Consider the following 13,181-nt stretch of genomic DNA (forward strand, 5'->3'; position numbering starts at 1 on the left):
GCAGACTTCTATAATTGCCCTCCCGCGCATAAGTACCCAGCAAAGCAGCAGGCTTTCTCTGCTTCCTACGGCGGCCTTACGGCCTAACGGGCACCCGTCGAGCCCCAACTTATACCACCTTCACTAGGGAGCCGGTAGGCCAAAGTCAGCGACCCGCATCATGGCCATGGTGACTCAGGCAAACTGGCTCACTAGTCGGGTAACTTGCTGGCTTCACGCAGGAGCAGTAGCAGCGTAACACGGAGTCTACCTATAAACTGGAATAATGTCATCCTCCGTCGAGTTATAAGAACGACGATAACGACATAGAAGCAGCTGCTGTGGCCTCTTTAGGACCAGCAGCAAGCACTGGCAGGACGGCACCAAATCCTGTTTGGCACGCACACTCATGGCAACACTCTGCCACCACGTCAAGGCTTTACCGTCGTAGCAAAGCAGCACGATGGACTGGTGATCATACCAATAATACCAGTTATCCCTTCGACTAGACATGTTAGTAGGAGGCTTGAAGCAGACGCCCTCCAAGGCAGTACGACCAAAGGAAAGGGGTCGAGGGTGCATCAAGGAATCAGACGGTCGGGTGGGCCATCGGGGGGCGGTCGGTCATGCGGGTGGCCGGAATAGCAGTGGCGGGACACATGTGCAGTAAAATTAGTGGGCGCAGTGAAGGTGGGAGAGAAAGGAAGAGCTAACCAGGAAAAGGAATAGATCTACGAACAGCGAACGAGAAAAGTAAGACGGCTATGCACAATTATACGGCCTAGTGCATCGACTGGAAAGCCCGAATCATTTTACCGTCAGAGGGTTTCCCTAAAAGTTTTCCCTATCTAGGCTACACCCCCCCCCCCCCGTTCCTGTGGCCCCTGATACACCCCTTAACTGACCACTCCTATTTCGACCCCGGTTTATAAGCTTACGTATGGAATAGTGCTGCTGCTTTGCCCACGGACCCGAGAGTGACAACATGCAATAGCTGCGCCAACGGCAACAGCAGTCCGTCTACAGTAGCTTGGTGCTACTACTGCGGCTGCATATGAACAGTGTATACATCATAAAGAGCTTGGTATTTATTGCCGGGTCCGGCCTACGCCAGGATTCGGTCTTTGGTACACTCCAAAGCCATGACGACTTTGATGCGACAACTGATGATGATTGAGGCAGAGAGGAAAACGCATGGAAACAGAAAGATCTTTTGTAGAGGATTCAACGTGTTCACTAAATGGTCTCTCTATTCGCATATGCATATACACCATACACAAATGGATGCTTCACGTGTATATAGTACTTTCATTTGCACATCTCTACATAATCTACCTCAACTAGATGTGCATTAAAATATGCATATTTTTATCTGTGCGTAAAATGCGTTATATTGGTATCAATCATCACTGATTATACTAGCATTTTCGGGGAAGGCATAGGTAGGGAGCCAATTTTTACTTTATTTACGGCTCCTGCGCAAATTCGGCGCACGTATTGTCAAGCACCATTAGAAAACGCTAAGTATAAAACAGGTCACTTAATGCGGTTGCTACAAGTGTTCGAAACATGAACCTGTATTCACATAAACTATCAGCCAACACTTTTTAGTAAATCTACATGCACGACATGTAGAAATGTGTGCGTAGCTATGTGTTCGTGTGAAAATAAAAAAAAAAAACTTTGTAGACTCTAGGTGTGCGCGTTCGACATATACAACCCATGCAAATTTCAATATATAGTGAATGGTTCAATGAATCGTGCTCGATAACGGTTATATAACATGGACGTGTTCGGCCGCTTTAAGAAGACTAGTGGCAAATATGGGCGGTGCTGACAGCGTAGCAAAGGTGGGATTTCTCTCGTTGTTCGACCCGACTGTTCCGTAGACTAATATCTCGACCCATCTTCTGCTCGTGCCTTTAATGGAATACTATCAAATGTCAACACATCTACACAAGACGAAAACTGCCCGTGTTTGTGATAATTAAGCGTGCGCAAATACCTTTGTTACTGTGGCTATCTCGTATACGTCACCAAAGAATAGGTTTTGTGCAGAAGCCTCGTAACCCCATATCAGTTTACACTAAACACGAACTATTTATGAGCCCATAATGGGTACCAAGTTTATACAACAGAACGCCTTGGAACATTTGCACAAAAACATGATTATTATAGGTGGAACCTATTCGAGTGTACGTGAATCCATAATTGAATAGAACCTTCTATATTAAGAAGCCAGGCTTAGACTCATTAGAATACTATGCATTTTATGAGCAAATGTGATTTGTTACAGCTTTTATTGTATAGTTAATTTCACTTAAAAAGTTCGCTGTCCCAAGTATCCACAAGTTCCCCGACAAACTGTTGGAAAATATTTTTTCTTCTTCGGTAACTGACACGACAAAACCATAATAAATAAAATAATGCCAACACATAGAATATTTCCTGCTAGGATTAGTAACGGGATTGAAGAGAAAATATTAGGAAGGTAAGTTGAAAACCTGTTGATTACCTAGGAAGCTGATTATATCTATTCTCCTATAGAGGTATAATATATGTATGAATATCTTGAATCTGCATACGCGGCGAAGGTGTACAACCTTTTCGCTGAGTCATCATGGGTAATGATCGGGCTTCGAGGGTGCCCGACGGACACCGCCAAAGGAACCGGCTTTTTGAAATCAGTTGATGTTTTTACAGCCTCTAGTGGAACGACGCTCGCTGCAGAGGCAGCCCCTCTCGATTTCATACGGCTGGTACACACTTATTCCACGCACCCGCGCTGTCGTCAATTTTCCTATTTTCTTGCTTTCAAGAGTCTCTGCACGCCTGCGCCTTCCTGCATTTACTGCGACTGTCACCAAACTTCGACTCTTTTGAGCCGCGCTGCACGACGGAGATGACTCTTATGTCGACAGATAGAATTAATACGGACATTGAATTAAAACCCTGAAAAAAAATACTAAATGTAAAATATTTTTTCACTTAGACTTCATGCGTCGTATCTCGGCTAAAATACGATCGTTTAATAATGTTTACCCCCCAAAAAAAGCAATATTACACGCAAAATGTGGACAAATAAAGAACCTTGAAGTTACGTCATGTAAATAGAAGATCGATCAGTTCTTATGGCCAAGGACAGTGATATGCTGGTTTTGTTTTCAGCTATTTGCGCCTATGTTTACCGCTTATCTTCGTTCTCTTGCTAGATTTTATCTATCACCAATGCCATTGTAAATCGTATTGGTATTAATGCTGCGTAACCTATTGCCTTTGACCGAATACGTAAGAAATGCGGCGTACCACGGGATATTCGAGAAAAAGCAGGTCCTGAAGATGAAGGCTTGCTTGAGGAGTGACTTATGATCCAGTCAGGCGGAGTCCTCTACTACGGGGTCGGAGTGCAACGAAGAGTCAAGGCTTTCTAGGATAAACGGGGATGGAGTCAAGTGGACGGAAAATCGCCCTGTCGCTGATCCCCTACAGCCTGTTCCGACTACTCTAAGGAACTGCTGCTAGTGACGTAGAAAGCTGTAAGTCGAGTTGCAACGACAGAATAACTTGAACGTCCTCTCCCGCACTTGGTTCCTACTTGCTTGCGCTGGCCCGTTCCGAGATGCCACCGTCAATGTCACACCGTTTCAAATAGTCTTTACGTCCTATTTCTCATATCATATTGGCCTACCTAGCCGATATTAATACCACTAGGTGCATCTGACCAGATAAGAAGGTTCACGTCGACGATTCGCCCGGGGTAATTGGCTTTTTGCTGACTTTGTGATTGACTCCACTGGCCGCTGTTCCACGATCAAAATGCCCGCAGCAAAGTAAATGACTATTTATTTTCCAAGGTTTTTTACCTCAGTGGCTTGCTGTTGCATTGATAAATTGTGTTCCAATCTAGTCTCGGCTACTAGTACAACTTCTGTGAAGTTGTGAAACGTGCTTGATGCGATTGCGCTCGGTAACAGGCAAGCCTACGGCAAAGAAGGCTGACTAACAGAAGGTTTATTTGAGAGGACTACTCTAAACTTTTAAGGCTATACTATATACTAATATTATTACGCTCACATTCTACTGACTGGGTGAGGACTGCGACGCTATTGATGTTAGTGCCGTTAAAGGCAGGGGATGGAACACTCATAGGAGCTGGCGAATTGTTAGTACAGCTGAGGGCACCAGGTGGTGCTTGCAGCGCCTAAGCACTCTAGTTTCATTCAGTAGTTGAATGTTCAGTTAAGTTAATGCAATTCAACTTGGTAGACTGTGCCATTACACATATATATATACTGTACACATACGTCTGTGTGTGTGCGTTTGATAGATACATAAGTACATACGCGTATCACAGCTGGCTATCGTACAATTGCAAAGCAAGGTCACAAAAGTTAATCTTCAAGGCGCGCAGCTTCAGCGTAGCACGACAGATGCGTCGCTTCTATGTACTTCTATGATAAATCTCACCTTATCTAGTAACAACACAAAGAGCTCGCGCCTAGGCAAACGAGAAAAAGACACGGAGGGTTCAGGACAAAGGTACAATTTGTGAAAGCTCTTGTTTCGTTGTCGAGACATGCAGTTCACACGCTTCGTACAGTCCCGCTTCCCCTGGCCTAATTCCCACTTTCTAGGCTGCTCCTTTCTCAGTCTTAACTATTTCACTACAATTTTCTTCTGAAGATGTCGCTCTTGCCGCTTCTTTGCAACTCCAACTGCAATAAAAGCCTCGCCTTCCGTACGGCCACTTGAGTCAGCCAGGCTGGCTGGCTGGCTGGCTTGTTCTCTAGTCCTTCCTCTTTTTTCTCCCTCATAAGAATTCGTACGGTTTGAATATAGAGCTGTTTCACGGCAGCTTGAAAAAATAAATAAATGCTTACTCGAGGTAAAGGGCGGTCATGGCGATGGTGGAGTAACCTGCGGACTCTCGACTTATTTTCTAGCTCACGCATCCGTACATCCAGTTACCGTCACCGACATACATATACATATTGAATGTCTAGGTACGCGTACCGTCAGAGATATAGATACTCCTAAAACGATGGTATTGTTCTTACACTAACTACCACTTCTGCTAACTACCGTTGAGACTGCTCTTGTTGCTATTACTGGCTTGCATGCTAGTTAAAGGGCGAGATAAGCGAGACCACTAGACAAGCCTTCGTATGGCTTAAACTTACGTCCCAGGGGACGAGTCCTCTTTTGCAACCGACGCTTGCTTTGACAGGTAACAAAGCAAAAGGGCGGCTTAAGTTGTGATAGAGAAAAAGAAAGTTAAAGTTGGCCGTGTCGAAATCGAAACTCAACGTTCCGCCGCCAGCGTCGAAGTATGTTTACTAAATAGCTCGGACGTATTGTTTTCATTTTTCGAATCAAAATTCGCTGATTGGGATTATAGAAAACTAGTTGTTTACAGAACGTTAAACCTAACAGCTTACATTCTCACACCTAATAATATTAGCGTTTGGCATATACACTTAACAGATGTTCATATTTGTTTTTATTTATTAGGAAGCTCTTGCATGCGGATCGTTTTTCGTGGACAATTTTTCAACACACAAAGTGATGCTTTTCAAGAGCCATTGACTTTTAAGCCTTTTCCTCAACGTAATTTTTCCTCCGGGGAACATTTTATGACGTCGCGTTATATATAAACTTCCGTCGCCCCTTCCTTGTTAGCAGTATTATATATCTTCAACTTGAATGACATCCTAAGTTCTCCCAGAATATATGCATCTCAAGGGCAGCTAACTGGATATGGAGTATGAATGTGACGTACCCCATTATGTGTGCGAGTGTCTGCCTTGTGCTTCGGTGCTAAGACATCAATAAGAAGAGACTCTCTGACTATGATTCGAGGGCCTTGTGTTCTCTGAGGGTTGTTCAGATCAGAGTGAGATGGTCGGCTCCCCGCTTTGAATACTCAGTACTTCAGATAACATTTGGCTTCGAGCAACTCAGAATTGAACAGTCGGCCGACGCTACCGCTGCCGGTAATGGGGGTTGTGGTGGTGGCACCCACCATATGGAGGCCCGTATTTATTCAACGGTTATGCCAGGCCCGATAATCAATCGGTTGCCCGCTTGTCAAGCAGCTTGCTCGGCTCACAGTTAACATAACAGGACAGATGACGCTTTACGAGCGGAACAGAAACCGCATAATGAACAAGTGTTGGTCGAACTTCTAACTAACATGTTCAGGCAAACCATCATTTGAATAAATTGAAAACTCAATTGTTGTCCATCACACATCTAGCTAATTTTTCCCTCTTTCATTAGCTGACAATCAACTTTTAGCTGAATTCAACTTCCGCATGTTAGTAGAAACCGTGGGATGTTGGTTTTTTGAAACTTTCTTTTTCGCCCAGCTGCTCTTTTTCATTATTTTTGACTTCACACCTTTCAAAATTCTCTATCTAATACCTAGATATTAGAAAGGAGTGGTGGCATATATGAAATATAAAAAAAATATTAGTCTATTATGCGTTGGAACTTGCTATGCACGATTTCCTACCTAGGAACTGAAAATAAAGCAGTGCTTACGCATATGCCGAATGCATCAAGATGAAAGGATATTTTGACCGGTAACAGAAGAGGGTTATTTTTGATTCATATGATCTCCTTTTGACTTCAATTTTTTTTCTTTTTGGAGGATGTTATGCAAAACTGTTATGAGTTGGTCCCGTTTTCCTGTAACTAGTTTTTCGGTGGAGCATTTACCCGTTTAAGTGACAAAGATGATTGCTTGCACGAGGCCTGTGCACGTGTACACACTTTCTGGGAAGAAGATGAACGATGACAGACTATTGTCGTCCCCATCGGCTTTCTCTGAACGACCAAATATTTTTTTAGACAACAACGTCGAGGCGCTCTATTTTTCATTCCCAACGAACTTTATTCTCCCGACGTTCCTCTAGCTCACGTGGTTGCGTGTTTGATAACATAAGATAACGCTTACGCGCGCTGTTTTTGTCGTTGCCGCTCCTATTGTTTTGTTCATATAGTATGAAGTCTATTCAAATTGAGTAGGGTTCGCTGTTTTTTTTTCTCTGGCGGTGTTTGCGTGAGGTGGTCGTTGCCATCGGGACGATATCTTTTAGTAGACGCGACAGTAAATGAAGACAGTTTGAGATTGATTCGACATCACTTGCCACCTTACTTGTCCACATAGACGTTTCTGTCTCACTTCCCGGTTCTTGGAAATATCTCATGCTTTCTCCCAGTTTAGCATTCTGTTCCTATCAATTCTCGTTACGCTACCGGTGTCTAAACAAACGATCGTTTGTCCGCTGGTAGAGAAGGCGAGTGCGAGCGATGTGTCTCGTATACTCCAGGGTTCTTTCTATCGTTTTTTTCACCATCTCCCTCTAACCCCGGCTGACTGGATGGACGTGGAGCCATTCCGCGAGTTTCCGATAAGTGACCGACGACCGTAGTGACGGCTGCAGTACCGACCAGAGGCAGTCACATCAAACATGGACACGTAATAGCACCATTGCAGGTCTCATTGTAATCGTGATCATGAATCGTTTGACAGGGTGTGAATGCGCGGGGGACCCAAAAAGGAAACGGGTAATCCAACGGAGGGCTCTGGGTGTAGCGGGGGAAGTCAGTGGCGAACCACAGTGCTGCTAGTAGATAAATGTTTGAGAAATAAAGCTGGTTCCGCGTACTCAGTCACGCCGTGACAAGCAAGCCGGCAGACATTGGTTATGTCAATGACGACGAGTATCGAAGTGATAAAATTACCGTAATTGTTTTTTCATACAGAGTGTCTGATATATTTTTACTGCGTTACATTTGTATGTGTGTGTTTTGTGTATATATCTAAGTTTTGTGTGCCTCCCTCTCCCCCCCCCATATACCCATTATACGCTCGTCTATATGGTCTTTATGCGTAGTAGTCACTAGCGTCTCTCTATCACAAACTGGTTGTACGGATACAATACTACGGTTACTACAGCTGCAGATATTATTTATATTAATAACTCCACGCTTTTCAGCTTTGCTGTTTCATGAGCAGAAGCCTGTGTATCTAGCGTACGGTCTAGGTATGATCATAAGAGAAGCGTATGGTGTATTTGACTATCTCAAATCGTTTCGTACCGCCTGTCCACCTATACACATGCGGAGCACGTTCCTTCCTTGTTTTGCTGACTGGAGCTGCAGCGATGCCGGCGTTGCACTAACCTACTATCGCACGGAACTGCGGGGGTCGTCCGACAACGAATTGTAAGTATATCCTCTTACGTATCGTCGTTTCACGAACAGTGTCACGGTGTCCTCTATTTATATATTTATTCGATCTGTATACGTATCTATATAGGTGTTTCGCTACTTTGCTGGCCAAAATGAGTTACTCCTTGCACTGATATAGCTCAACACTGATCCACTGGACACTTTAGTATTATTAGTAATAGCAACGCTTATACTGATATTGTAGTCCACAACTCAACTCCAGACGAGCACACCTTGTACACAAGCACTCACTGTCGATACGGAAAATTCACGCACTCCAAACAAAAGCGGGACACATGATTGTAATAGCAGTGTAAGTCAGTCGTGGCTACCACTCTCAGGTAGAATGTGCCCTACGGCACTAACAGCCGTATTGCACCGTAAAGCTTATTTCGATTTCTGCGGACAGTGAAGGAAATAAACAATCAACCCCATTGAACATCTGGCGTTCGTTGAGTTACTAAGCGACTGGATGCGCTGCCTCCGTACTACTAACGATGGTAATGAATAACGCGTGACAAGGACTGACACTCCGAAATCGGTATGGTACAATTTGTACCACAGAAAACTTTGCTTGGGATCAGAAAACGGACGCACGAACGAACAATTAGACAACGAGGCTTACGACGCACTATCTTTAGCTGTATACCCCCCGTATTTAAAGGCTGTTACGACATAACTGAAATTTAATCTGGGCTCCAGGAGTACGACTCCTGCCCTTGCCACAATGTCTCTCTCTCAAAGTGGAGAGGGTCGACCAGACGAGCTACACTTGTCCTTTCTCATTCATTGCCCATTTCATTCCCTGCTACTCCTAGACCGGCGCGTACTGAGTGTTTAGGTGCAGACGCACATGTTTTGAACACACATCCGCCTCTCCGATCCTCGCCCGCCGGCCGACACCCCCAACTAGGAGCCCCTGTTTGGTGCCTCTTATTCAATGGCGGCTCGCGCCCCTATCCTTCCTACGCCACCGCAGTCCCACTGCAGTCTAGCTTTCCCGGAACATTCGCTCTCTATTAATTAAATTAGGCATCTTTGAAAGGAACGTGAAGGATAGCATCTTGAAAGGACGTACGTTAGTTTTCTCTCTCCTACACTCAGTTTTAGTTAAGAAGTGGAGACGACAAGGGAGGTTAATGGCTGGCTAGCGACAGCTGTATGGGTCCAAGGGCTTGGGGGACTGAATTTAAGGGGGATTGTCTTGTTCGATACAGCGCCAAAGGGAGAGAAGGAGAGCCAAGGAAATTTCGAGAGAAGGATTTCATGATTAAAATGCGGTTGAGGGTAGACCGTAGCTACGCAAAATATGTTTCAGCCTGAAGCGTTTTATGCGTGCCGCGTATGCGAATATGTCTTACCACCTTTCCTGCTTATTTCTCTCTCTCTCTCTCTCCCTCCCCCTTCCCCCTCTCAATAAATACACTTTTCCGGCGATGCCACCTGACGACGAGGACGACGAAGCAACAGAAGACGATCGCAGCGGGTGTTCGGCTGCTCCACACTGGCTCCACGGTTGCCTGTTAGCGCAAACATTGCAAATAGCTATTATATTTGATAAATTGAATAATAATATGCCTTTCGGGCAGGTACGTAGCTGGTTAGTCATTAGCTTTTTCATTATAAGTTCCATGTAAATGAAAAGAAAATAAGTTGCCTCAAGAGAGATTAATATGTCTTCGAAGAGGCTAGCTTCGTACATGTTCTGTAAGCGTGGCTTTTCGTAATCAACTAGTCCTTACTCTATTCTATATATAAATGAGTGCTTAAACGGTTGTTCGCTGTGGATCGTGGGATCATTTTTAAGGCAGCGAGATTTAATGCCTACATAAACTTTAGCAACTACAAGTCAAGAGCCTGCTACAGTATTACGAATCTAATAGGCACGAACAAAACATGTCACGTCGAATTGATTATTTAAGGTCAACTATTCGTTGGTCAGATTGTATGCCAAATTAAATCAAATTTTCAGCGCTATTCATCTTAACTACGGTATCGATATCGGTTCCGTTTTATAAATAAAGAGTCTAATTGGGGAAGCAAGGAAGCGTTTGACGGTCGTACGAGTATCGAGATCGAGAAAACCTTTCAGGTTTATAGGAAAAGAATATTATTTCACGCCTGTATGCTGCCGAATAGATCTGCAGCTTCATTTGGACTTCAATTTTAGTGGCTTGCGCACAAACTCCCAAAAAGATAGGTTCAGTATAGCAGACTCAAGCGGCAATCGCGATCCCTATCATCTCTAGATAATAATGAGTGAAGTTTATGGTCCGTGACGGTGACTCTTCTGCCGTTGTTATGAATGTATGAATAGATATTGTAGGCGTCCGTCAGCTAAAAGATCACAAGTGATATTCCTGATACGAGCGATTTCTACAAACACCCACTTCACCGGGCGTCCCATTACGCTCCAGGCCGGATGAATCCTCATAAAAATAATGTCTCCTATGATCGGCGCACGTAATAACGCGGATATAATAACAGCATATGGATATCCGTATAGTGATTTACCCGAAAAACAGCAAACTTGTGTGTAACAGATGCTATGCTCACACTCAGTAACGTTAATTTGGCAGTATCATTCTTCATCACGTTTTACCTTATCGTACCGGTTAATTAAGCGTGTAATTTATAATTAGACCTCCTATTGGCTGACTAAACAATATTTTAAATACTACAAATGCTTAGAGATAATTAAGTGTGTATTAAATCTGAAGGTGTATGTTCACGCGTACAAAGACACAGAGGTAAAATGTTGATACACTTCCGTAGCAATTCAACTGAATACGTTTAATAGTTTATTGTTATGAAATCTGAATCTATCTTTCTACTATCTCATTTTAGCCTTCTTTATCCATACATGTTGTGTAATATGTGTTGTGGGCAACGCTCCCTAATCTTTTTGTATATATTGGCATACGAAGCCTAGGTCCCCGGGATAGTTTAGTGGATAGCGTGTCTGCATGCTAACCTTAGGGACATGTTACGGCCTAGGTTCGAATTCCTAAACAGACTTTGTTTCGTGCTGGGAGTCACCCGTCTCATGGATACCTAAAGGAAACGCCGGACCTAAGATTCGACACATAGAGGTCAGTCACCCCTAAATTTATCCCTAATCCAAGTCAACTCCCTAGAAAGGGCAGGTTGGTCTGACCTTCTCCATGATTCTACGATTTCAACCTAGAAAGATCTCCACAGAAAAGTAGCTGATTGAACTCATGATTCTAAAGGGAAAGTTCGGTGTTTTAGCTACAAAACTGTTATCCAATGCAATCACCATCAAATGGCACTAGTTCAACAGAGGCAACGTTGGTGAGCTATAGATTATATTGGACATACGTAGTCTTGTTAGGTTCTACAAAACAGAATCAACATGGAGTTCAAAGGGAGATAGTTTAATAAAATGGTGGTTTGGGCCGAAACTGTTTGTAACTTAAAAATGTGAATACCATGTTCTCTACCTAAGTTACTCTATTTACTTACTTCTATTGGCACTATTTTTCCTGGTAAAGCTTTTCTTCCATAATTTGGTTTGGTCAATTTATTCGACGGCCGCTTTTTATGAAATATAAAATTATGAAAGCACTACGTTAGAAAAACGTTTTTTGAGGGGAAACTTTCTGTTTTAGCCCACAGTACGTAAGTTTCGATAATTTTCAAAAAATAAATCGTATTCCTTGATGGTAAAAACAAGTTTTTCTAGAAATAGTAGTATCCCTCCTTCGTAAGTGGTCACTGTGATAACTAGGTTAGTTCGGGAAAGCGCTAACAAAAAATGAACCGTCCTGGCATCCGGCTTATATTCCTCAGTTAATTGATAGCGTATCGAAATAGCAACAAGGTTCTTATTGGAGATTAGCACTAACTGTAGAATGACATGGGCCACCATTTCAGACTGTCGCGGCACTTTCGGTATGAGATTAATTCAACACTTCGAAATTTTGATGCCAAGCTCAACAGGGTACTAGGATACATAAAATACCTAGACGGATTGTAGGAAAGTACCAATTGCTGGAAGAGGGCTATAAAGTGACTGCATCAACATCGCCGGATCGCGCGTACAATAAGAAAAGGGGCAAAAAAGTATAGTTACTGTAGTTGGAAGGAAAACTGCAATCGGCTGGCGGCAAGGGCGGCGATCTGCGCATGGCATGTAGCATAAACGAAGTATTAGATGCTTTCCAATGAGAGAACGTAAAGAGTATTTCTAATAGATTAACTAAATCATGAATGAGGTAACGGAATTGACGCACCGGAGACCTGAAAATATAGGTCTGCAATTAAACAATAGCTTATGTTAACTAAATGTTGCAAGAGACAAATTCATTCATTTTATAATAAACTGATAAAATACCGCCAGTGAGTAACGGAACAGTGCGTAAAGCGGACAGGGATAAGTAATCAGGCTATAATATATGATAAAGTGCATGTAACGTCAACGAATCAGGCTGATTAAATCAATGGCGAAAACGAAACGGAACGAAGCCCGCGTGTTCATTTAGTTAATTAAAGTTCGATTTATACCGTTGCGTCACAATGAGAGTCCCGCTTTGCAATGCCTACCCCCACACATGTGTAGACTTTTTAAGTCTATTTTTTTGCGTGTAACGAATACTGTTTGTTCGATGAACTTGTTATAGAAACTCTCGGGAAAAATGTCAGAAGCAAAAATTACCCTTGTGTTTTATTTTTAAAGTTATTATCTAACATTGATTTCCAATAATGTTTCCATACGCTGAATGTATCATTTCTGATAGTTGGGTTTATGCAACGTAACCATCCTTCACTGCGGTTTCAGCGCAAACTCCAAACTTAAACCGCTTTTCTAGTTCGCCATATTCGTTCTAAGGCCTCCAAACAACACACTTATCAGCAAGTATGCGTTCAGCGATATTCGCAGGTATATATTCCTTAGTGTTCCTACGCACAGAGCTTTAATAGGGTCAAAATTTCGGAGTGAG

The 13,181-nt window shown here is 43.2% G+C and overlaps 1 protein-coding gene across 3 annotated transcripts in view; it reads right to left on the minus strand.

Moving 5' to 3' along the window:
- Positions 1-8,882, minus strand: part of LOC111268140 (uncharacterized) — a 69,179-nt gene extending 60,297 nt beyond the window's left edge. Inside the window, exons 1-2 of one of the 3 annotated variants that reach the window (XM_022846910.2) lie at positions 3,286-3,412; positions 2,583-2,931 (exon numbers count right to left, since the gene is read on the minus strand). Coding sequence is in view for 1 of the 3 variants with exons in the window: in XM_022846908.2 (XP_022702643.1) it covers positions 8,086-8,106 (21 nt within the window). In the remaining 2 variants the exon portion in view is untranslated. Of the gene's footprint in view, positions 1-2,582; positions 2,932-3,285; positions 3,413-6,522; positions 6,614-8,085 lie in introns of those variants that run through there. The other 2 variants (XM_022846908.2, XM_086971566.1) reach the window with 2 other exon arrangements.
- Between the last annotated feature and the right edge of the window lie 4,299 nt (positions 8,883-13,181).

The sequence above is a fragment of the Varroa jacobsoni genome, unplaced genomic scaffold, assembly GCF_002532875.2.
Source record: "Varroa jacobsoni isolate VJ856 unplaced genomic scaffold, vjacob_1.0 scaffold_1261, whole genome shotgun sequence".
Taxonomy (NCBI): domain Eukaryota; kingdom Metazoa; phylum Arthropoda; class Arachnida; order Mesostigmata; family Varroidae; genus Varroa; species Varroa jacobsoni.